A 25,617-nucleotide genomic window follows, 5' to 3' on the forward strand; every position below is an offset into this window, starting at 1 on the left:
GCTGGGGCCTGGTCTGGGAATTTTTGGGAGGTGGCGCAACGGAGCATAGGCGTTTATGGTGCTGACTCAGCAATTTGGGTTTATTGTAAGAATGATTGCTGAGTCAGCACCATAAACGCCTATGCTCCGTTGCGCCACCTACCAAACCGGGCCCCAGCCAAAGTTCAGTGTTAGTAGTTTTACCAAATTTTAGATGTTTAGGAATAAACACAGCCGAATCTTTTTGGTCTGTACACAATTATATGTCTTTATTTTAACTTTTTTTGCCAACTGTTTACTCTTGAACCCAGGTAATTGTCTACTTCACATGGATACCTGACTGTGGCCTGAAGGCCGGCTGTTGCTAACGTTTGGAGTTTTATAACTTATCTGCTGTCCATGAATGACTTAAATATGATGGGGCTACCTATATCGTTCGTTGATGCGTCGTTAAGGAACGGCTATTCATATATAGCATGGTGAAACATTTTGGGCGAAACACTCAGCCTTTAAATCAGTGTTTCATACCGGAACGGAACGGAACGTTATACCGGAACGAAATAAATATTTTTTGGCTCAAATACCGGAACGAAATACCGAAATAAAAAATATTCAAAATACCGGAACGGAACGAAATACCGTTAAATTTTATTCCGGTATTTCGTTCTGGACATTTGACGTGATACAATTGCTCAAAAATTTCGCGCCGTTAGGCTATAATAAAAATTGAAGCTCCTACAATTTACATCCGTTTGACCATCATTGACAAATGTTATGTGACGTAACAACTACCGACAATAATTATTGTGTGTTGCAAGACCACAAACAAATGTTCGTTTGTTAAGACCGAAATACCGAAAAATACCGTTATAAATTTATTTCGGTCAGACCGGAACGAAATGAAAATATCGGTCCAGAACGAAATAACGAAATAAATAATTTGCTCAGAACGAATAACGTTATTTCGTTTCGTTCCGTTCCGGTATGAAACACTGCTTTAAATACACAAAACGTAGTGTTGAGCTGAATACAAATGGCCTGTAGAAACATGTATCGACCTGACAAGCATATATCTGTCTGGTATAAACGTATACTAACATTCAAACCCGACAAAATTGGTTGAAAGTCCATGGGGTGGAACCTGTAATGCAAGTTTGAAAGATGCAAAACTCTCACCAACAAAACCAGTCTTCTCGCAGTTTCTATAGCAACGGGTTGTATTTTTGCTTTGCGAATAATTCCAACACGAAATAAGTTTAAAAACAGAACACAATTCCTCGCAAGCGCGAGCGGTGAGAGAGAAAAATACATTAACAGCAATTACAGCTAGTAGTATTGCATGTATGTACAAACCACGGTCATCTAAAACACTTCACCGATAATGATATCCTGCTAGCAATTCGAGGATGAAATGGGAATATATCACATAAGTAAGGTCCATCGACTCGCCGAAGTGTCAAAACTGCATTTTTTCGACACACAAATGAAACTTGGGTCTAGAATGTAACTGAGGTCACGAGGCCGCTGAAACATGGCGATGGCTGGTGGATAAACCACTACGTTTCGTTGTCCCGATTGGGACAGTTTCCTACTGTAACAAACCAAGCATCGATTGCAGGCGAAGATACCACAGCGTGTATATAAGTAAAGCACAGCGTACGAAAAAACAAACAAACTTATGTCGTGTCTTTGCTCCTGGTTTTATGAACTTAAAACACGGGGATTGTGTGACCATCCAATAGAATTTCCTTCCCACAAACTCGCCAATGGATTTTGGCAATGACGGACGTCGCCCACTACTGCTATGTACTAGCGCGCGCGAAGGCACTGGGTGGCGCTAGTGGAACGATGATGAGAATGAAGTGCCTGACATACGGTTGCCACTCTGGGGTTGAGGTTGCGCGGCCGGGTGCTGTCGATATCTCACATTGCCACTAGAAGGTCCAAGGACGGCGGACGCGCCCATTTTGGGACTATTGCGCCCGTTATAAGGGGCCTGACCGGTGCCAGCAAAGGTCTGCACGCGGCGTACGGGACTGCTACGTCCCCCGTCGGAGGCTAGAACGTTTTGTGACGAAGATGGCGACATGGACGTAGGGTCAGCTCCATCAAGGCTTCGTCCTGAACGGCCACGCTGGTGATTCACTCGGTGTCCATACGGCGCAGTCGAGGAGGGAAGAGACGACATAGAGCCATGATGCGTCGCTCCCACCACGGGGCTGCTCCTCTCTTCACGATAAGGCAGCCGTGGCATCTGTTGCCGATCGCTGGGTAAATTGGCCACCATTCTCTGTAGCATAGAAGGTGAGTTCTCGTCCACTGGCACATTCCCCATTCTAGCGTTCAAGGACGGACTGCTTCGACCGTTATTGCTCCCCTGACTCGACAGACTGTCATTCGGGTTAAGCGCGCGTCGCGGGAGGTTTGGGCTCAACCTAGAGCTATTGTTCCTGTTAATATTCGCCGACGACGGACGCCCGCTCTTCTGCGCCACCGAGCGAAAACCAGTAGCACCGGATCCACCTGAGGGCTGACGTTGGTGGGCGAACTGTGCTGGGGAGGCCGAGCGGTTCTGGAGGTCGGAATTGACTCGCGGGGTTCGGTGGGAGTATGGAGCATTGTCGGTTCGGATGCTGCTTCCGCTGCTGCTACGGGGAAGTTGTGTGTAAGAGCCTGGGTTGCCCGATCCAGTAGGAAGGGCCGAAGCTGATGCCGAGACGTGCATTTGTGACTGCATGTGGTGCTTTGCCATGTCCCCGCCGCCGTGCTGCTGTTGTTGAGCCCGGACATGAGGGTCCACAAACACCTGAGAAAAAGTTATAAGCGTGTTTACATTTGCTAAATAGCAGGATCCGTTGTTAAAGTGTTTTGCGCCAATCTCACTTTCTGGTGAGCCCCAGTCACAAAACGCCTTATATTACAGTGTAGCTGCAGCGCGTTCAGCCATCATCCAGCAATAGCGCCCTCCACTGTTTTGCTCTCCATAACGTTTTAACATTGCGCACCTATTTCCGGTTTGGTGTTTTTGTGCTATTGTGTCTCCATGATTTCTTTTACCAAGCGAAATAAACACAAGTACACTCTTACAGAACATAAAATTACGATCCGGGTTTTGGTTTATATAGTAGGTATGTGAATTTGTTTTCTCTAAAACTAGTTTTTTTCGATTATACCTGGTCTCCATAGTTCGTAATAACGACAGTAGAGAATCCCATTCGCAGACTTTCAGCATCGAAAGACTCGATTTCATGGCCCTGCTGTTCAAGAAGTGCACGAATCCTGCTAGTGCGCTCGTCTTCCAGATTAATAGTGTCTTCCTCTTTCTGCGAAAACAAATATTTTTTTCAAACATAGCGCATTTTTTGCTTAACAATATTTTTGTAATAAACTGTGATGAATTATGCCTGGAAACAACACTAAGTAGGCCTTCATTTTTTCAGTTGCAGAGTTGGATAGTAGAAGATTCGGATTTTTGTAGAATTCGATTTCTAGTGATTAATGAGTCCGACTCAAGACTTGGTGGTCATTTCAGTTGAGATGGTGAAAAATATCGATAGCCAATTTCCAATGCACCCCAGTTGAAAACATTTTGGCCGCTAACACACATGCTTGTCTTGGGCCCATTTATATCACGATAAAGGGTAATTTGTACTGCGTTCATAAGGACACGAGATCTTAAACTGTAGGAGTCGAAGTCGTATAACAAAATCCGTTTCGATTCCAAATTAGACTTCTAAATTTCCCGAAATGAACTTTGCAACTCTGGTTTTTCTCTTACTTATTATCCTAAGTCACTTACCCTTTGTTCAAGCATTGCCCTTCTGAGTGACACCTTCTGCTCTAGGTCCTTCAGTTCTCTCTCGTGCTGAGCCTCAGTGACTTTCTTCACCTTGCTCTGGTAAGCTGTAAGAAGCTCAAGCTCTTGTTGGAGTTGCATGGACAACTGTGTACGGTCCTTCTCCTGAGCGTCTGATAATTTTCCCTGGGAAAAAAACAAAATTTTTACAACAAACTGTCCACCAAGTGTTGTGATATGGGTAAGTAATTCTTGAATGGTCGCAAAAAGAAGAATAAAAAGTCTTTATAACACTCTCACTTTTTTAAGTACAAATTTATGTTTTTATGTGAGAAATTCTATTTACACTGTTGCATTTGTGTTTAAATAAGAACTTTTTTACGAAAAACAATAACATAACCACGAATGAAGCTTATTTTTAATCTTCTGGGTGTTTCAGAGATTAGTGATTGATGGTCTTCAGGAAATTAAAAAAACAAAAACAAAGTTACTTGGGCTGAAAGTTTGGTAAGACAAAGTGATTGTTGGGCTAAAATGTTGAGAAAGCCTACTTCGTACAATCCACTTCTAAAAACTTACTGTCTGTTTTTGGTTGAGGTCTTGGACGGATCTGTCATACTGTTCGGCCAAAAGAGCGAGTTTCCTTAATTGTTCGTCCTTCATTCGCCTTAATACCTAAAATAACAGAAGTGCTAACTTGCTCATTTTCATTTCACCAATTCCATCCTCTATGATGATGATCGATTAAGCGCATTTTAACAACAGGAGAATTTTCGTTAGAACTTTTACTGTTTAGTCTTCCTTGTAGTCTTGCTTTAATTGGCTGGGAGTCACTTTCTTAATGACAGTGTGTGACGGGATTTCAACCCTTAACCTTGTGAGCACAAGGCAGTTGCGCTTAAAAGGCAGTCTCAATTTAGTTTCAACATTTAGAATCAAAAAGTCTGGAAAGTTGAAAAATAACAGAACAAAATTTGCATACGCTTGATAACAATTCATGTTACCCTATGAAAAAAATATCATACGTCTTTTGCGCAAATTTTTGCCAAAAGCAAGTCAAAACAGGTCTCTTTAGGACATAAACAACAATGGTGATCTGCATAAACCGCATAACACGTTGCAAAAAAATAAAAAAAAAAAACTTTGTAAAAGAGAAAAACAACACAACATTTTTACATGTATATCTTTGCTTACCTCTTTTTGTTCCTTTCTTGGGACAGTTTCTAACACATGGTGGCGCCACGCCTTGTATTGTTTCTCTTGAACTTTCACGGTTTCGTGGAATTGCTTCTTGATTTGACTTTCTTTCGACTAAAACAACGCAAGTCTCAATGCGCCGCCCACGTTTAAATGCAATCTCACTAAATGTCAAATGTGTTGCCCATATTTCATAAAATTTTGACTTAATGGTCACTGACAAAACAGAAATAAAACTGTTCTGCAGTAGGAATTTTTTCGGAAACACTTTTACATTTTTGGTTGCACACAAACTTCTGTTGCTGCTTCCCTAAACTTAGCCAATGGCAAATTGATACTAAGCTCAACCTTCATTTGAGGCCACAAACAAAAGCTACCAACCAGTGTTTCACAAAACAAATTTACCGGAGTTCGTTTTGGGCAGCAGCAACATCTTTTTGTGTGTTGATTGCAAGTGAACGCTTGGGCGAAAAAATTAGACACTACTAAATTGCATGTATACTACACAGGTGGTAAGAATTAAATTGACAGTCCAAAGCCACATAAAATACACAGGCAAGCCAATCACACCAAGTCACATAAATATGTTGCTGCCACTAGTTTGCCATATTGTACAACATTCCAGCACCGAATCCAACACAGAAACGACAAAAAACATGGTTAGTAGCTAATGTTGTGGCCACCTTTGTGTTAATTCTGCACCATTTTTCAAGTTACTAAAAGTTAGCAGCTAATCTTAGAATTGTGTAGCTAAGTGCACTGTGTTTTGGTAAGTACAGGTGGTTTATTGAAGAACAGTTTTTAGAAATGAAGAAAATGCATGCTTGAAGAAAGGAAAGGCACATTTTATTGGAGTTTGGCTAATGTTTAAGACGGAAGGGTCACAATTTTACAAAATCTCAGTGCAAGGACACTTTAAAAATCGGTTTACAAGTATCTAACTGCATACATTAAAAAACGCGAATTAGTTAGTAGTTACTAAAATATAAAGACTCATTATAAAAAGTGGCATGCAAATCTCAAAGTTTACCAATAGAGTGCCTAGGCCTCAGATTTGGAAGTTCATTTTGTTACACATACTGTACATGTTTTAAAGCAAATAGAGCATGCAGTTCTGCTTTTTTCAATGTTAGTTACAAACATGCAATTACTGCATTTGCCTATGTATCAGAACACGGGCAACCAAACTACAGTAATTAAGTGTTCAGGAAAGTAAAGGATGTTCAACAGTTTTTGCGATAATTGCCTTTTTACAGCAGATTGGCGAATTTACAAAATTTTACCCTAGCGCGCAATATAGCAAGCAAAGAAAAACAGCTGAATGGTAACTTAGTACAGGCAATTTACAACAAATTTGACAAGTCCTATACACAAAGGTAAACCCTGCCACACAGAGAAAAGAGCTAACGACATGCAAGGCATTATTACTACGCAGTTTCACTTTACATGCATAAAAGGCACTTGATAAGACTGTAAGGCTGAAAACACACAAAGTACACATATGGCATTGCTTTCTTGTGAGCACATTTGCTCTATTCTCAAACAAACACATAAATGATATGGTTTTCATTAAGTCTTTAATTAAGCCATAAAAAACAACACAACATTGCTCACAGTTATTACATGCACAGACATTTTTACTTTCATTATTTTCAGCACATCGCAAACAGCAAACATGTCATTGCTTTTTCACATCTGACACAGTCACATACCAAACCTACAGCCAAACACAATCCCTTAAGCAACAAAAAATACAACAGTATCCCAAAGCCAAAAAGGAACATAATATATCTACACATTTACTGCACAAACCACACAGGTAAACTTGAGCCGTTCTTTAGGTAGCAAACATGGAAAAGCAATCCTGCTATAATGGTAGCCCCAGACGTTTTTGTACGAATAGAATTACTTACTGGAAACTGTAACAATGAATCTGTTACAATGAATTTGTTAGAATATATGTTCTTGATTTCTGTTTATGTTGTTGTTGTTTCAGGGCATACAACTGTGTTTTTCCAACAATTGAATTACTTTTTTGAGCTAATGTTGTGCCAGCCTGCAGAGTATGGCAGCTGCATGCGCGATTTCGTTTTAAAAAAAAATTGCACGCCAAATTTTCGGCGTTGCACGCGGAAATTTGCACAAAAGGCATTAATTGTCCTGTCTTAAACTCTATCCCTTGCTTTGCGCCTGCTGAAATTGGGCTTGCACGCGAATTTACGGGCCGTGCACGCGCGCACGCGAGACATATAGGTCCTGCACACGCGAGATCTCGTCGAGAACTGCCATGTTCTGCATACTGGATGTTGTGGTTGTTTCCATGCAATATTTTTGTCCATACTCACAAAAATAACGAGTTTAGATCGAACGTTAGATGATTCTATACCCCTAGTATTGGCAGTATGAAAGGTAAACAGTGGAATTTTAAGAAAGAAGAATTACAGTAAAAGTTTTGGCAGCTTGAAAACAATAACTACAATGTACTTTTGTATACTACTGTTATGATTGAATTTAGGTCTTCATTTAAATCGAATTTGAATGTGGTTATGGCAGCTTTGTTTCATGTTCAATTAAATGTTTCGTGGAAAAAAGAAAGAAACAAAATCTCAAAAAAAGGTCAAAGTGCAACCAACCAAACCAACAGGCAAAACCTACAATAAATCTCAAACATTACACACCAGATCAGAAAGCATACCAAAAAAAAAACAGGTCTATAATCAAATACCGACTATAGACCTTAAACGAGCAAAAATTGGTGGCAAAAAGATAATCAATAAAGCAGCAATGATTGCATGACAAGGATACATCCATATTGCAAGAATCAACAAAACAGATGCTGCAGCAACATAGTAGTTTCGGCTTTCTTCAGGAATAAATCGACGTACATGCGTTGTAAGTGATGAAATTAGAGTTAGTCGTTCAGTGGTCAGGGCAAAAATGGATTGAAAGTCATCAAGAATTCTTTGAGTAACTTGGCTAATAGCTGCTGTAGACAGTGGTATGGAGTTCTTGAACGATTTCGCTGCATCTTTCCAATGCATTTGGCACAAGAGAAGAAACAAAGATTTTGCCTCGTTACGAAGAAACGCTGGAGTTTGAAGCCATGAGGTTGATTTCCATTCAGTCTTAAATCTCTTAATACTTGCACTCAAGTTTTGGGTGTTGGCTATACAGTGGTACATAATCCGAAGAATGAATCCCAAAACCAGAAGAAGCAAAAAGGATGTTTGCCATGGTGATGTTGAAGACACCCTCACCACAGCAAAAGTAACACACATGATCATCATCAGAAAAACAAAAGGAACAATAAGAGAGTAGTATTCAACAGGTTCTGAGAAGCTAAGGCGTTTTTTCGGCGCTACAGGAGCAACTGGTCTGCTTGGTGGGGAAACCAACTTTTCTGTTGTGATGTCAGTTTTTGAGTCGCATTTGTGAGGAACGCTTCTCAGACGATGTGATACTGGTGAATTTTTCATAGCTTCTTTAAGTCGACAGACCTCGCAGCCCTGATAGTCGCCTTGTGGTTTCTGGGAGGACGCATAAGTTGCGGCAGATATGCGAGAGGCAGAAGATGTGACTCTTCCCAATGGAGCTGAGGATAAGTTAGAGCGGTTTGCTATTGGGGTGTTAGTGCAGCTTTGACTATGGTCCAGAACTTTTGACAAGCCAGACTGCAGATCTTTTAACTGGTCACGATTAAGTCCCAGTTCATGGGTTCTTGTAGCTTTTCGCATCAGGAATGGCTTGATAGTTGGAAGTTGCACAGACGGAGCAATGGATTTGCCGTATCGCCATGGTGGGCGTTTGTTGCCAGTTTTAGTTGGTGTGGGTCGAGAGTATACAATGCCATACTTGATTTCATTAGAAAAGGCTTTAGATCTTTCTTGGATGTTCTTACTGATGCTCTTTTGACGTTTTTCTGGCTTTAGTAGTGATTTCCCATCTTGAGATTTTACATTCCATTCTGCAGCCTTTGTTAAAACCTTTTCACGCAAACCTTTTTTCTGGGTATCAGATTCTGACTTAGGAGGGCTGGGGAAAAATTTAGCAGGTTTTGTTCCAACTGGACTCCACGGAGCTTTTTTAGACTTGGTAGGCAGTTCTGCACTAGATACATACTTCTGTAGTCCATGGGAACGCCTTGATTTGGGTAAATCTGGCTTCTTTTTAGCAATTTCCGGCAGGCTTTTGCTTTTATGCTGCAGAGTAGGTTCATTACTGGCTATTGAAACTGTCTTGGACCTTGGCTTTTCAATGTCACCATCTGAAATTTTGCGAGTCGGTGGGGAAGCAGCTTTTAAATAATCCTTAAAACTGCTCGCAGGGCATGTTCGTGATTTTTCAGGAGGCAAGATGTCTAATTCTGGCTCTTTTTCTTCAATTTCCTCTTGTTCATCTTCCTCATCTGAATCTTTTTCCTCAGCAAACTTAGATCTAAGAGAAATCACAATCTCCTCCTGCTTGCCGTGATGAAGGGTCCTTAATCCTTCCAAGAGATCAGCTCTCTCTAAATCATCTTGCTGGGTTTCAGCAGCCAGTTGGATAATGTCATCTTCAGTAACATCCACCATAGAAGAGGACTCTGGCAAAACGCACTTGCTCTCAAACTCTTCACTCACAGAAGAAACAACTTCGAACACAGCTTTCCTCTCAACATCAGTGGAATAAAAACCCAAACCTTTCATCACCACCATCAAATCAATAACATTTTCGACCAAGTTTAACACACCCCACAAGTCATCCACATTCATACCAGTAATCACAGCTAAAACACATTCTACACACAAACACCCAGGCACATATTCTACTACTTGGATTTCAGCAGATTTTTTGGGTGTTTTTGTTGCTCCTGCCTTTTTAGAGACACGAGAACTCACTTTGAGACTTTTTGGTTGCTGACGCATTGCTGCGACGTGCTTCCGTTTTAGTTCACTCTCCCTACGCTGGGAGTATTCCATTTGGTTAGACAGCTCGGTTTGATGTTGGGATCTGTATAAGAAAATATGTAACAAAATGTTGATATTCACAAGGTTTCTGCATAATTTGATTTTTTGGCCAAGTTTTAAATACCCAACACAAACACATAGGTTTCGTGAATAGAATTCTTGGCAAGAATAGCAATAATTAAATATTGAAATGGTGTAAACAAAGATATCGATTTGTACTTTTTTTCTAATGCTACTTTTGCAATTAAAATAGTTGCATAAACCAGTGCTTCCTAAACCACTAGGCTACCCTTAAAGCCTTTGTCGAATCACTCCTAAACTTTCTTAGGCTGTGGATATTTAAGACTTTTTTCAAATATGCAATTTTGTAAAGGTTTTAAATTGGTGTAAGGGGTAGAATTTTTTTATCAGCCTAAAGGTTGAAATTGAAAGTATGATGAAAATACAGAAGTTTTTGGAAGAACTTTCAATGTTTTTAACTTACTTGAGATGCTCCATCCTTTGTTCCTGGATGGCATTGAGATGTTTGTATTCAAGAGCTTGAGTGGAATCATGTTGAGTCAACAACATCTCATGTTCCTTTTCCTTGTGCTTCTGTTTCATGTTTAGCTCCTAGAAAAAAAATACAGAAATTTACCAAAAACTTGAAAATTGAATTTCACATTTTTGGAGCATGTGTGTTAACCGCTTGGGTTATCTGAGGTCTTACTTTAAGAAGATCAACTTGGGATAACTAACTAACAAGTGGGAAAATTTATGCAAGTTTAAAGTACTCTTTCATGGCCAAACACTTGGAACAAACCAGCACTAGATAATAAAAAGAAAGAAAATACAAACAAAAACAAGTTTTTCCCTTCAGGGAAGAGGACTAAAAAAAACATGACAATCAGCTAATGTATAAAATGAAACTACTTAAAAATCAACAGTTATTTATTTGTACTTTTGTTCCAACATAAAGCACAATGAGACATCTACTATCAAAGATATTAGGAAATATCACATATTTATTTTATAACTAACCCTGTTTCTGAAGAAAACTAATTCGTTATGTAACAAAACTGCTTTTTACCTCTCTTAGCAGATCTTGTTCAAGATTGTGACGAGAGAGAAGAGCTCTTCTTCGGTTCTTCCTTAACTCAAGGTCAAGATTCTGCTGATGTCGTTCACGAAGTTCTTCTTCAGCACGACTGTGCATTTCAGTAAGTCCCTGAATCTGACGTTGGAGCCATTCGTATTTCATGTCTTTCGTGGCAGACTTCATGTTCGTGGAATCCTACAGAAATAAAAGTGTTCATAATCTTGTTTGTTTGTTTAGTTGTAAAGCACTCTAAGGACTAAGCACACTTGGTTTTGAACTGCAAGATTTCATCAGTGAAGGTAAAGACCAGCTGAATTACATTGAAATGCATTAATTCAACTTTTCCAGTTTTAGATTTGCTTCAGTTTAGTGTTTTATATTTCACTTTGTTGTGTTTCATTTACTTTATACATATTTTATTGATGTTTCATCTGTGATTTTATCGGAACTGAAAATGCCAATTTGGTGAAATGTATATATTCCATGATTTTTTGAAACTGATTTCTTACTGCATTACAAGAAAAATATTTTCCATTTTTAGTGAACTATTTTTACTGTTATTAATAAATGTAAGGCAAGACTTGTAAGGCAAGATTTATCAAACAGGGCATGAACTTCAAGACCCTGCAGTTACAATGTTTATGCAAGCCATTCATTTTTAACACACACAGTGTCAAAATTGCTTTATATTATGCATACCTCTTTTAATTGTTCTTTCTTTTGCTTGTAATCCTTCTTTTGTTGGTGAAGAAATCCTTTAATTTCTTGGTCTTGCTGTTGTGTAATGTGTTTCTGAAACTTTCTGTCGTCGCTCACTGAAGATTTACATTCCTTCTCCAATTCCTGCTGATGTTTTTTGATTAATCGCTCCAGCTCCTGGCTAAATTGGTTGCGAAGACTGTCAAGCTCCTTGATGAGTTTTAAACTGTAAGTAAAAACTTGAATTACAACAATTCCAGTTGTACAACAGTTTTGGTCTGGTACTGAAACCTAACCTACAATCTATCACCGAGTCAGAAAATATTTGTTTTTGCAAAAAAATGCTGACATTATACTAACTAACATCATTTTTTTGCAGGCCATTTTTATAATTTTTTAGCATCTTTTATTTATTTCTAAAAGCGTCTTTTTGTAAATAGCTATTTTCGGATAGCTGAATCAATTTGAAACTTGTTTAACCCCTAAATCATAGTACACCAGGCACATTGAGGCAGTATATCGAATCAGGCTGGTCTACCAAGTAATCCCATATGACAAGGCGAAGACAGAAAAATCTAGCCTGCGGTGGGATTCGAACACATGGCTGGAACCTTTCCGGGACTAGACCTCTACCAACTGAGCTACACAGGCTCAGTGGTGAACCCACCAAAACTCGAATCACAAGCATATCATAAATCAATCATTTCTTACTATTCACAGCTGTTAAAAATGCAGATTACAAGAGGTCAAAAATGGCTGAACCAGCTAGGTAATGTATATCTACCTGTATTCATCCATTTCATTTTTCATCTTCTGCTCAAAGTTAATCAGTTGTTTTTGATGTTGTTGCCTCATCCTCTTGTAACCTAGCAACTGTTCTCGGTGACGATTGTCTTCATTGTGTTCGTAGATTTGACGATGCACCACTTGAGCAGAACGAATTGTTGCAAACCTAGGAAAGGGTTAAACACTGTGTTTTAGTGCCATGCCACTTGGCAATAAGAAAATTCTACTTGCATTAATGCATTTACTAGACATTTTACAGTCGGTAGTATGTTACTATTGACACCTTTACATGTTCTTTTGTATAGTTTTGTATGTAGTTTGTGAATACCAGGAAAAAGGCAGAAAAAAGGGAAATTAAACCACATCTTATTGAAGTTTACTGTTTCTATATGTCTATTTACAACTACAAGAACTTCAAAGGAAATTTTGCTACCACAACAGAAAAAAGGTTGCACAAAACAAAGAATCAAACAATCCTGAAAACTCCTAAAAATCATTAAAAATATATTAACTTCAATCCGTTACTTATATAATTAATAAATGTTTTGACACAAAGCTTAATAATTGTTATTTTGTAAGCAACAGTCAAAAAAATGATTTTGACTTAAGAAACCCAAACTCTTTCATTCAATTTTTGGCAATCTATTCCAAAAACAGCTTAAGCAAAATCAACTTCTGCGTCAGTTACAACAAAAAAAACAGCTATTAGAAATCAAAACGAAAACTTGTCACCAAAATCAATCAAGAATTCAGAACTTTTCAATAAAAAATCAGCAACTGAAAGGAAAAGAAAATCTGCAACTCATGCACTAAACAACTAAATCTGCATCAACTCGGAAAGCGACTTATACCCTGACGTCGCCTTCTGCGCGGCTTCAGTCCTTTCTTTAATCTGCTCGGGAGTCATTTTATCCTGCAGGTGGTATACTGGTGGCGATTTGTCACCAGGGCTAGAACCACATCATGAATTTTTAGTGGGCATAAAATTTTAAGTAACATTCATTTGTAATCTGGTTATAATTTCAACTAAATGCAATTATTTGGGGTATAGCCAAGAGCAGTATACATGGACCTGTAGTTTACTTTCAAAAATATATCTGACAGAGATATTTTGCTTGGTTTATGATTGCAAATATTTGCGATTGGTTGGTAGTTACGTAAAACTGTCCACAACACCTCTAGTAGCCATCTTTGAATAATATTGTTAAAAAACTTGGTATAAATTTATCCTGATAAATACTGGTATTAGGTAGGGATGTACATATTCCCATTTGTAAATAGTTCAGTAAAACTGTGCACAGCCTCTCAAGAGATCAACTTGAATAAATTGGGAAGAAACTTCAATAAAATCAGTTTTTTCAATACGGATATTAGGTGGGGATGTACATACTTTCTGGCATCAAGACCAAACAACAGCAAAAGATTTAAAAAATGCAAAAGAAGTCGTCCTACCTGTCTCGCTGAGTTTTGGGTTTTCCTCCTAACTCTTTTGCCTCTCCAGTCGGTTGAAGACGATGTAAAGAAGTGATCGAATTTGATGAGGAAGCAGCTTCTAAGCGTTCCTGAGGTTTCGGCACAGCTGCCGTCTGCAAGAAAATTACATTTTAGTTTAAAAATAAGTTAGCATTCACTGAAATCAGTTTGATTATAAAACACAGACCCTTTTACATCATATAAGTAAAATTCAATGTATTATTCACCACATAAAACCAGGCGAAGAGCCGCATGCGGCTCGCGAGCCGCGGGTTGGCCACCCCTGTTATATACCAAGCTCCTCTAAAATACACAATCTGCTAATAAAATATATGAAACTTGTAAAAATGTTAACCATTTAGGGTTTTTAGAGGAGCCGAGCTAAAATTGTTAACGAAATAGTATGTAGGGAATGTATCTAATTGCAATATTTTAACTGCTGCTCATATTGTAAGTACAAATATTAGAAAAACATAAACTGTACATCACATAAGCGTTTGTGCAATCTAATTTTTTTCACAGTAAAATTTGTTTCTATGTTATAAGTATAAAGGTTTGGTCAAACTGCCTAGTGTTATCTAAAATGAAAGCTCAGTTTAGCGTTTGTCTTTGATCTAAGAATGGCCAAAAATGGTTCTGATTTCATTTCTAGACCTGAGTTGTTTGTGGCATACAGTTTCTTGATTGGTTCTTAACCTTTGCAATATTGTTCAGTTTTTGACTTGAAGAAATACCAGAGGTCTTGTTGGACTTTGTACTTGATGCCATACATAGCAACAGTAGTGGTTGGTTTTCTGACTTTAGCCTAACCTAGAGGTTGTGACACCCTTGTGTGTTGTTACATGATTGCTCCATTACAGTACCAAGATCTGTATTTTTTGCCTAAACCCAGTTGTACCTGCAAACCCGTATTCATAAAGATGGTCAATCTGGCAATCACCTACTACAAAGCTCATACGTACAGCATACGAGGGAGGCAACGGTGCTTGTGATTCGACTTTCAATGAATTCACTGCTGAGCCTGCATAGCTTAGTTGGTGGGGCGTATGTCCCGGAAGTGTCATGGGTTTGACTCCCACCACAGGCTAGATTTTTTTAGACTATGCGTTGCTTTATAGTGAAATCATGACAGGTAATTCAGTATGCTGCCTTTAATGGGCCTGGTGTACTGTGCATTTGTGTATAATTTTAGTGCATTAGGCTTGGAGCGGGTTGAAAAAATCAACAGTTTAATTGAGTTCTTACCGTCCTTGGTTGGGGAGGATATAAAGCGGTTTGAGTGGATGACAGGGAGGTTGAACTGGATGAGACCTGTCGGGATGTGGAAGGAGTGCTCACTTCTTCTGATACTCCACTACTTGTGCTGCTTGAATCACTTAAACGCTGAAAAAAAGTTGAACATAGAGTTGTGTTACCACATTCAGCAAGCTACAGTCTAAAATTATTTTAGTGGATTTCTAGTAACATAAAAAAATACAAAAGAAAATTTTGCTGAATACTGAAGGGTGGTGCAGGGCATTAAAGAATATTTAAAATCAGATTTGTGTGAAAATACTGATGATTAGGGCTATTAGTGTTGGGGTAAGGTTATATGGTTAAAATAGCAATAAACCCAACTTATAAACTTAGTTCATAACCCGATCCCAGTCTCACTGTTAATTCAAATACCTGTGCTTTTTGTGCAACCTATCGATATTTAACAAAAAATTTCTGTTGTAAGTTCTTACGCTAGCAGCTCTACCCAGTTCAGCTTTGAAACTTGAGATTTTCAACAGCAATTGATTTTAGCTTTCTTAGGAGAATACTAAAACACATCTAACCATAATTAGGTTAAATTGTCACATTACAGTCCATAACTTAATATTTTCTCAAAAAATGTGGACTTCATTGTTATGCCTCAGTCAGATGTGTTTTTGGGAAATATATTATGCTCAGTATAACTTAACACATAAGTAAGTACTCACTGAATCATTTAAGCTGTTCATGCTGTCACTCTTTGTGCTGCTTACATTTGATATCATACTGGGGTTACTTCGTAGAGAATTTGTTCGGCTACTGGAGTCCTGCAACAAAAAATTGAAATTAATTTTTTTTGCATTCAGGAGGCTTGTGGGCAAATTGAAAAAACAACAACTTTGGATAACTAACTATTTTGTGTGCGAATTTGAAAAAGCTTGAAGCACTCTTTCTTGACTAAACAGGAAACAACTACCGTTTGATAGGAAAGAAAACCCCCCAAAAATATGTGTCCCCTTCACGGAAGAAGACCCACTGTTACTAATTCCTTCATAATTGACAAAAATATTTTTCATTTAGTGCCCACAAATGGATAAGTGACAAACAAACACTCAAGTTTTTATTTTGAAGCTAGTGTCATACTAGTGGTATGTTTAATAGAAACTGGCATGACCATACATCCCATGAAATATATCAAACATTTTTTTCTTTTTGTTTTATAAAAATCTTATCTGCTTATGCTGCTTTTTTTGATAATGAGGTTATGGTTACAGAAATCATTATAAGTAAAGTACAAAGACTTGTCTTGAAGTGGTGACCAAAAATGGATTCCATAAATAATTCAAATTTTGAAAGAGTTTGTACTTGGCTCGATGATAATTCTGGCTTGGGCAAAGCAAAAGTAAACATTGAACCACTGCACACAATAGTGACTTGCTATCGCTTTGTCAAATATTGACTAAGTCCTCGGTGAGCTAAAGGGTTTGCTAAACGTTTCGAAATGCGAATAGGTATGCTGGAATTTAGTAAATGCAGCAGCCCTTGTATGTGTATGTATGGTTAAACATTTTCAAAATTTGAAAAACAAACTGCCCCTTAAAGCGGTATGTGGTAAATATATGGTAATGCAAGCATTCTAACATTGCTGTAGCTATCATCAGATAAACATAAGTTTGGTTTAGACAAACTTTTTAGGCTGTGTCTGGTTTTTAACGTAAATTTCTTTAAATTCACCCGGAAAATGTCAAATCGAAAATTCACAATCCTGCTATCAAATTAGCTGAAAATATTACTGGTACTAATTTATAATTGGTAAAGAGTGTAAAAATGGGTTTGACAATTTACAGTTCAAATGCGTTTTACTTTCAAGGTAATGGGAAACTCTGATGTGATTAGATTTGCAAGTGAAAAAGTGTTTCCTGACGAGAGAACCGTGCAGTGCGTAACCTGAGGTCACACGCAATTTGGGGCAATTATTTGATGAGTCCGAACAGCATTAAGTGAGTAGACTTCCTGTGTTACAGGATATTGTAGAAAAAAGTGGGTGTTTTTAGTTCTTAACACGGGTGCATAGAAAGTTAATATTGCTGAAAAATGGGGTTGGCTCTAATTCTCAACATGGGGCCATAGAAAGTCGTATATAGCTGATAAAACAGGTTCACTCTAGCCTTCAACATTAGTACATAAAAAGTCAGATTTTTACAGAAAAAAATTTGTGTAATGTATTTGGGAAATCTTTTTTATTTTTTATTTTTTTGGTTTCCTGTTATTGCAAGAAAGGTATTGAGTTATTGATTTTTATTTGCATATATGCCTCTCGTTGGTCACAATATTGAATTGTTGCATATACTAATTGCATTAAATTGACTGTAATTAGCAAATCAGCAATCAGCTGCAAAATTATCAAAAAAAAGTAATCTTAAAAAAGCTAAATCTCTATTCAAATAAAAACCCAAAATAGCTAAACGACTGCAAAAAATTACACTTGAAAAACAGATACTTGTCCCTAAATAAGCTGGACAACCACCAAGGCAGGCAATAACATGAGTTTATTAAATTTGTTCAAATTGAAGGGCAAAGTTTTAGATTTTACATGTGCTACATATAACGTAACCTAAAAAATAGCTACTGATGTTACGTACCAATGATTCTCTGTCATCGTCCATTTGATTTTCTGTTGGACGAGCAGCACCACCAGCGACCCCGGCACCTTGCTGTGACTGTAAAATAATTGTTGGGTCAAAACTTTTTATGTTGGCCCACACAGAATTGTTTTGCCACAATGTAGTAAGCACACACATAAGCCTTTTAATTTTTGGTGTCGTGTTTTCACACAACAAGATAACAATTTGTTGGTGTTCTGCATTAAATAAATGCTGAATCAATTTACTTTAACATGTTTGTTTTGCCACAATAAGAAAGTACACTAAAAAGGTTAAACATGGTAATCTTATTTTGGCAAATTCTTGTAGTTTTTGCAATTAGTAAACATTGATTTATTGTAAGCATATTTGCTAAAAGTACAAAAAACAACTAACACTCGAATTTACAGCTTTTCTGTATCCCCACAATTCATCATTTTTGTCCACAAGTAGTACCCCTATATACAGCCATCTTACCCTTTCTCTGTTCTCAGCAATGAGTATCTTCTTCATCTTGCGATATTGCAGGTTGTCAAGGTCACGAACTACATTCTTGGTTCGCTTTATGAGGTCATAGACAACAGTAGGTGACCTCTGTCGGGTCATAAAGTAATGCTGAAAAACAAAAATTGGCAAGTTAGACCCATTTCTACCTACAAGCAATAGAAGGGGTAATTTTCACCATATTGTCAATTAATATCCTAACTATCATGACACGCCAGGCCCATTAAAGGCATTATACTGAATCAAGATGGTATCGCAAGCATTCCCGTACAGCAAGACACACAATAGAAATATCTAGCCTGTGGTGGGATTCGAACCCACAACAGGAGTCTATATGGGACTCATACGCTATCAACTGAGCTACACAGGCATAGTGGTCAACCCAAGGTGCTCCTAATTCGACTTGTGGCGGGTTCACCACTGAGCCTGTTTATGCTTGATGCATGATTATTTTTCATATTGGGTGCCATAGTTGGCATTTACAGTTAATATTGAACCATCGAGATATTTACATGTCAGTAAAAAAGGATACACCATGTTTATACACCTTATATATAACTTAAGACTGTTCGGTAGGTTTTCTTACTTGTAATACTTCGTTAGATGTTGGTCTGTCATCAGGTACTTTTTGCAACAAAGAAGCAACAAAATCCCTAAAAAAAAATTTCATCTAATTATTTGCCATACCATAGAACTGCTTAAATAAGAAAACAGTTTATTTGGAAAGTAAAAATAAAATCCATTTAAAACACAGGAACATTTGAAAGCTGCAAGTAAAACAATATGCCCTTTTTAGGCGTTTAACCAACATACTTATTAATAGCCAGACAGCCCATGCATGTTTTAATGAATTTGTTATTAAAACATGTCATTTGAATTCAAACACTATTCGATTGAGCTATATGTGGCACAGAAGCATAATCATTACGTGTTAACATGCATGTTAACTATTCTGATGACCCTCAAGCCACTAATTATATACCCTAAAAATAACCAATTGGAAACATGTTTTAAGTTGCGTAACTTGCATGCTACAATTTGACAAGCCAACATGTTGTGGTTAAAAAAATCGGTTGGTAATTTTTTGATCTTAAAAGCAAAATATTTTTAAAACAGTGACACACAAAAACGCTACACTAAAAACACTGCTTTAGATGCTGTTTTAAAGTTCTACATGCAAACATACTTTGGAAAGGTAAGTTTGTGAAACCTCTTATACAAGTAAATCATAGTATGTGAGGCCCATTGAAGGTATGATACAGAATCAAGCCCATTGGCAGTCCCCCAAGCATTCCCATATGGCAAGGCACTGGCTTGAAACATCTAGTCTGCTATGGGATTCAAACCCACGACGGGAGCCTTTCCTCTCGGGCTCTACCAACTGAGCTACACAGGCTCAGTGGTTAGCTGCCGAAAGTCGTATCACAAGCACCGTTGCCTGCCTTACATACTGCACAGTCAGCTTATACAATTATTGGTACAAACCTAAAATCTTGAGACCAGGTTCTTCTAACTTGACCTGTGTCTTCATCAATGCAGTCAGTCAAAACTGGAGGTTCATTTTGAGCGATGTGATACAATGCTGACATGGCATTCATATTGAACAAGGGGGGTTTTCTTTCAGCCAACTCCAAGCTAGTGATTCCCATTGACCATATATCAGCCTTCCCATCATACTGACCCTCGTCCATTGCCAGAATTACCTCTGGCGCCATCCTGTGATAACACAAAGAATTATTTCAGTAAGACATAGTGATACCAAAATACATTTTTTTCGTTTTGGACTCTTTTGTCAGATTGTCCTTAAATATGAAAGTAAGACTGAAAAACAAAATAAAACTCCTGGGTCACGGGCCCAAACCTTTGCAGAAACTTTAGCTAACTATCTATTGTCTGTATGGTTTGAAAAAGTTTCAAGCACTCTTTCTAGACCAAACACAAGGAACAAATCCCATAGGAAAGGGAACCCATATTAAGTTTAAACTCACATATACTAACTAACCTGTTTGAGCTATAGTAACACCTGTATTTTAAATTGAACCATAGTTAAACTTATGCTGGCTATACTCAAATATAGACAAATCGCAATAAACCACAGTTGGGATGGGCTCTGAGTTTACTCAAAATCTGGAGGTCAGAATTGAATTTTAAATTGTTAATCAAAAACAAAACTGCCAGGGAGCTTGTACTTTAAACAAATTAGGTTGTAAGTGTGACCTTACCAGTATGGTGTTCCAACAAATGAGTTTGCTGGTGATGCTATGGAAGCTGAACCAAAGTCAGCAAGTTTAACTTGACCCTGGTCTGTAAGGAGAATATTTCCTGCTTTTATGTCACGATGAATTTTGTTATGTCCATGGAGATAGTGAAGACCCTAAACAAAGAATTATCAGTTGAAACCACATGATATTTTTGATGCATTTTTGCTCAAACCAAATGTTGCCACAGAACTTATAGTTTACGCAAAACAATTGATTGCAGTTGGTTCAAAATTGCATTTGGTTTATTGGTTTATTTTGATTAAAATGGTAGTGGAAAAAAGCTGATAAAATGGTACAGCAATGCAAAAGTAATTCAGTTTTACTGGTTTATTTTATAGGAGATGGTAAATGTGGTACCAATATGGGAAATAATATGACACCAGTAGTTGGTTTTGATGGTGCCATTCTTCTAAAGACAGCCAAGATGATTGGAAAAGTAAACACATTTAAATAGTTTGTTAAAATTGTGCTATTCACTAAAAGCAGATAATGATGGTACCAAAATGGTAAATCAATTTAATTTTATTAGTGCACTTCTTTAAAAGCTGGTATCGAAGGTATAAAAAGTATACACCAATTAAATAGTTTTTTGAAATTATGCTTTTCTGTTAAAGTGATTGATAATGGTCCCAAAATGGTGAATTAATTTCACTTTAATGGTGTCATTCTTTCAAAGCATTGGAGTTTTACAAATATTTTACCAACCTGCATAGCATTAAAAATGATGCCAGAGATTTCATCTTCTTCCAAAGGAGTTTTGTGGACTTCAACAAGGTCTGATGCTGAACCAATACAATACTCCATAGAAAGCTGAAATAACAAAACATGCTTTAATGATTTTGTTTGAGGATGTGACCTGGTGTTGACCATTTATGAAGGCTTGTTACACCACTAAATCATTGGACAAATAATAGCTGGTGTAATGATTTCATCAAGGACATAATTGTTAGCATACTGCAAGGATGGAATGTCCTCACAAACATGACACTCACACCTCAACACTACATAAAGGTCTTTTATGTAACAGCAGCCAACAACATTCAAAGTGGTATATCAATTTTTTTTTAAATATTTTGTTAGTATTTGAATATTATTAAGATTGTACATACCTGATAGTTTTATGCCATGAAAATATAGCTTTCATACATTTAGGTGGTACTACTATTACACTAATGTGGCATGTTTTTGCAATAGCTTGCATAATACGTTATTGTACTATGCAGGTTTTACTAAGCGCAAGTAGACACAAGTTACTTATGATGGTCCTCAGGTAACAGGCTTCTTACAAGTTGGTAAACACATTGGAAATACAAATCTGGTGTTAGACATTAGGTAGTGTTTTAAATTACATAAAAAGTTGTTAGAAATGTTACTGGACCAAGCTTTTTTAGGCAGTGTTAAACTTTACACAAATGTAAACCTGCTCACCCATGCTGTATGCTCCTTAAGATAACAACCCTTGTAATCAACAATGTTGGGATGGCGGATCTGGGTCAAAAACTTCACTTCTTTTATGATGTCTTGCCATTTCTGAAAACAGATAAACAAGCACACAATAAAACATTGCCACACTTTGACACTTAATGAAATTCCTAAAAAGGTTTTGGGCATTTTTGTAGATGCCTGGTTTGTAACTGTGCTAGCCTCTCCAATCTTTACAACTTTTGATTGGAAAAACAGTTTACATAGAAAATTTATTTAAAATCGTGCGATTGAGATTAAAATTTTTAGCAAAATCAAAAAAACAATAAAAGCTTTATCACTACAAAAATGAGAGTAAAAACAAATTAACCAATGACACAGCCCCACCCTCAACTTCCTATGCTAATCCTGGGGTTATTTTAATGATTATTACATCATTAACTGACAATCATGACATCGGGCCGGACTAACATGATTTCCCAGGGAATCAATACATGGTCATGGTTCGCTAAACGTCATTGCACCAGCAAGGGAAAATTACACCACTACGCTTGCATGAGCTAAAAATAAAGCACCCAGTCTGAATGGAAATCACCATTAACAAGTTTTAACACTTAGTAAAAGTTTGTCAAGCTATTTAAATGAACAGAATTGACCTGTGGTGTAACATAAGTCAGTTGTAACATTTTAGTACCGTCACATGCTGAATGTATACATAAAAAGAATGTTTCATCATTGTGTCAATAAACTCTTTTTTTGTTTGGACACTTACTTCTACGGATTGTTTGCCACTGTATGACATCTTCTTGACTGCCACGGCTTCATTGTTTTTGACATTTCGGGCCTAGACAAAACAACTGGTTCTTAAAAAAATATATCGTACTGGTTCATATATAAACAAAAGACAAAAAATTACAAACAAACCCATTCAACAGTAGTTATAATTGTGCTTAAATTTTAACCCAAAAATGTATTTTTTTGTGGTTTTAGTGTATATAGAATCAAAAACTTGTAAGAGTTTAGCAATAATTTATGTTGGCAAAGAGATATGAACTGCAATTGATTAAATCCTTTATATCTCAGACTAAAAATTAATAGGTTTAATATGACAATTTTTACAATCAATCAGTGTTCATATTGGAAAGGGAAAAGGTATAAAATACATCCAATTTAACTTACAGCTTTTTCTTGTACCAAAACTAATATAAAAGCCCAACACAATTAGTTTATTTTTTGTTCCAATAAAATATGCCTACGACAACATCCTTACATAGTAAACAGCTCCGAAACTTCCATGTCCAATCTCCCGTAAATCATCGAATAGTTTGTCTGGGTCTTCCGTGAAAAATAGTTTTGATATTTCCGGGTCTTTTAGACTTCCTGCCTTCTGACTTCCACCTCGTTCAGAAGGCATGTTCGCTTGTCGGCCAGATAAAAATGGCTTTGAAATGTCTTGGGACTAAATTTCTTGTGTTGTGTTCCGGCAGAAGTGTCATCAACATTTTACAACAAATGCTTTGGGTTAGGAAGCCGGCAGTTGATGTTAAATGACGAATGCAAAGCGTGCAGACAGGCTGCAAATTGAAACTTTACCTGGTCATTATGGCTGCATTGCAGGAAACATTTTAGGTAAGTTTCAAAACTAACTCAAAACCTGAAAATAAGTAAAACAGGTAAATAAAAATCCTACAACCCATATATTACCTTCCTTTGCAAAAACGCAGCACTAGGGGACTAAAGCAAGCCCATTCCCATAAATAGCTTTATAAAACACACACCTTTAATCTCAAGCTTGTTTTAACCTGAAATCAATTCAGTTTCGGTTGGTGCACCAACCATTTGGTTTCAGTTGCCCTACATAGTGATTAGAAACTTAACAGGGCAACGACTTTTTTCGCCACCGTCGTCTGGGCCGATTCAATTGCCATTGTTACCTTCTGTCCTGCTGCGATTTGTTTGATTTGTTCTGGGAGTAAGTTTAGGAAGTGGCGGCGACGACGCCCTAATGATAACGAAATTTCTAACACTGTGCGCTGCTGGACCTGTCTGCGTGCACACAAGCGCCACAACCGTTGTTGTAAAAGTATCTCCAAAACGCAAATTCGCCAGCAAGGGCAGCTATCGTGGTTGCGCTACTTGGTAAATTCTCACAAATCAAGCAAACCAGAAATCGTCTGGTTTGGGCTTACGGATTCTAAAACGACCTAGATTAAGATGGAGTGAAATACGACACCAGACAAATAAACCACGAATCCAGTTCGGTTAAGCCGACTAACCGTAAGACAAAATGTATTCAAAACATGTGCGACATCCCTAATTTAACAAGTTAAAATCACAAATGACACTATCTTAATTTGCAAAAGCAGATTTTAAAACATCCTAACTATGCCTGTACAAAGTAAAGCCCACGCAATTTTGCTCTTAGGGTACAGAGTTTAAGCTTTGCTGACACAACACTTCATAGAAAAATTCGCAAACAAAACGTTTTCAGCCAGAATAGCTGACCTATATTTCTCCAAATGATCAGTTATTGGGCGTTAAGGACATGATAATTGTGACGTAACAAGTGTAGATAATGATAACGTTCGGTTTCCAAGTTCTCTTGTCACGTCACAATGTACTAACAGAAAAGGTGCCAAGCCCTAATAAGTCAAAATTCGTCAACACGTTATACATAGTAGATAAAGTATTGCGTTAGATTGCCAAATTTAGAAACTAGTTTGTTGTGCTAAATTGGATGGGTTATGAAAGCAAACTTTTTTCATCGAAGTGTCGGGCGAAGTAAAGAATATATCGACCGGCAAATCCTGAAACTTAATCGATTTTGCAATTGCACGCATTCGATGAACACGTGACCCCACTTCGTGGTGACGTAACTTCTTGTGGCCAAGGAGCTGCTTCATGAAGGAAATGAATGCGTGATTAATTACATTGTAACCATGCAGGTTTGTAGGCCTATTTTCTGGATAGTTCATTGTGCAACCAGTTAAGCTATAGTTAGCAAAGGGTATTTTGTTTTTTACATTTAAACTGTTTTGTTGAGTTTATTTTCATGCTTTTCCATTTTTTGAAACGCGTAAAAAGTTGCCATTATCTTATTGAAAGAATCGTGTTATATCATTGCCATTGTTGACCTTGCATGGCTGATATCTTGTATCAGCATAAAATTTGTATTTCATGCAATTAAATCAGTCAAGACAGGATTGCGCGATACGCAGATCGCCAGAGGCAGTTGAAAGTTTCAGACTTGCGGTTTGCTGTAATTCCGGTAAAGATGTGTGTGGCTTTGGGCCCACCACGCGAATAGCCTTCCATTTGATGACGGCAAATCGTAAATCTCAATACATGCCGTCGCCAAAGATTTATTTATTGTCTCGTGGGTTGGCGTCGCACCTGCGGACGAACACCGTCAGTTCATCATTAAGCTTGATATACTTCAAACATTCTCATTGGTTGATTTGAATATGTAACAATTGGCGGTAAAAGTGACAATCACCTTGAGGCAAATAACATTAACTGAATAAATTAATATCTATTAAATGCGTTCATAAGGTATCCTATTGTTTTAATTTGACGTTACAAATACAACGCAAAAAAA

The 25,617-nt window shown here is 37.5% G+C and overlaps 2 protein-coding genes across 2 annotated transcripts; both read right to left on the reverse strand.

The window, feature by feature from the left end:
- Positions 1 to 1,175: 1,175 nt before the first annotated feature.
- Positions 1,176 to 23,692, reverse strand: LOC145229366 (serine/threonine-protein kinase TAO3-like). Its single transcript, XM_080094689.1, has 22 exons — positions 23,290 to 23,692; positions 22,792 to 22,863; positions 22,026 to 22,127; positions 21,303 to 21,407; positions 20,559 to 20,710; positions 19,822 to 20,052; positions 18,923 to 18,989; positions 18,310 to 18,447; positions 17,833 to 17,910; positions 15,919 to 16,017; positions 15,200 to 15,337; positions 13,934 to 14,067; positions 12,480 to 12,647; positions 11,696 to 11,921; positions 10,988 to 11,191; positions 10,403 to 10,530; positions 9,850 to 9,961; positions 4,970 to 5,086; positions 4,355 to 4,450; positions 3,779 to 3,961; positions 3,153 to 3,302; positions 1,176 to 2,785 (listed from the first exon to the last, which is right to left on the reverse strand). Exons 1-22 carry the CDS (start codon positions 23,431 to 23,433, stop codon positions 1,817 to 1,819), a joined length of 3,813 nt encoding a protein of 1,270 aa, XP_079950815.1. The 5' UTR covers positions 23,434 to 23,692; the 3' UTR covers positions 1,176 to 1,816.
- On the reverse strand, positions 5,088 to 9,843 carry LOC145229371 (uncharacterized). Its single transcript, XM_080094694.1, has one exon. The coding sequence runs from the start codon at positions 9,721 to 9,723 to the stop codon at positions 7,690 to 7,692; it is 2,034 nt and encodes a 677-aa protein (XP_079950820.1). The 5' UTR covers positions 9,724 to 9,843; the 3' UTR covers positions 5,088 to 7,689.
- Positions 23,693 to 25,617: the final 1,925 nt, after the last annotated feature.

The sequence above is a fragment of the Phallusia mammillata genome, chromosome 5 (genome assembly GCF_965637545.1).
Source record: "Phallusia mammillata chromosome 5, kaPhaMamm4.hap1.1, whole genome shotgun sequence".
NCBI lineage: Eukaryota > Metazoa > Chordata > Ascidiacea > Phlebobranchia > Ascidiidae > Phallusia > Phallusia mammillata.

Bases quoted from the DNA above. Each gene is read 5' to 3' on its own strand.
- LOC145229371 (XM_080094694.1), bottom strand. From the start codon at position 9,723: ATGAATGTGGATGACTTGTGGGGTGTGTTAAACTTGGTCGAAAATGTT.
- LOC145229366 (XM_080094689.1), bottom strand. From the start codon at position 23,433: ATGCCTTCTGAACGAGGTGGAAGTCAGAAGGCAGGAAGTCTAAAAGAC. The intron at 11,192-11,695 runs GTATGCATAATA...TTATTTCTGTAG, and splicing joins AGAAAGAACAATTAAAAGAG to GATTCCACGAACATGAAGTC. The intron at 5,087-9,849 runs GTGAGTTCTCGT...GCGTTGTTTTAG, and splicing joins AGCAACCAAAAAGTCTCAAA to TCGAAAGAAAGTCAAATCAA.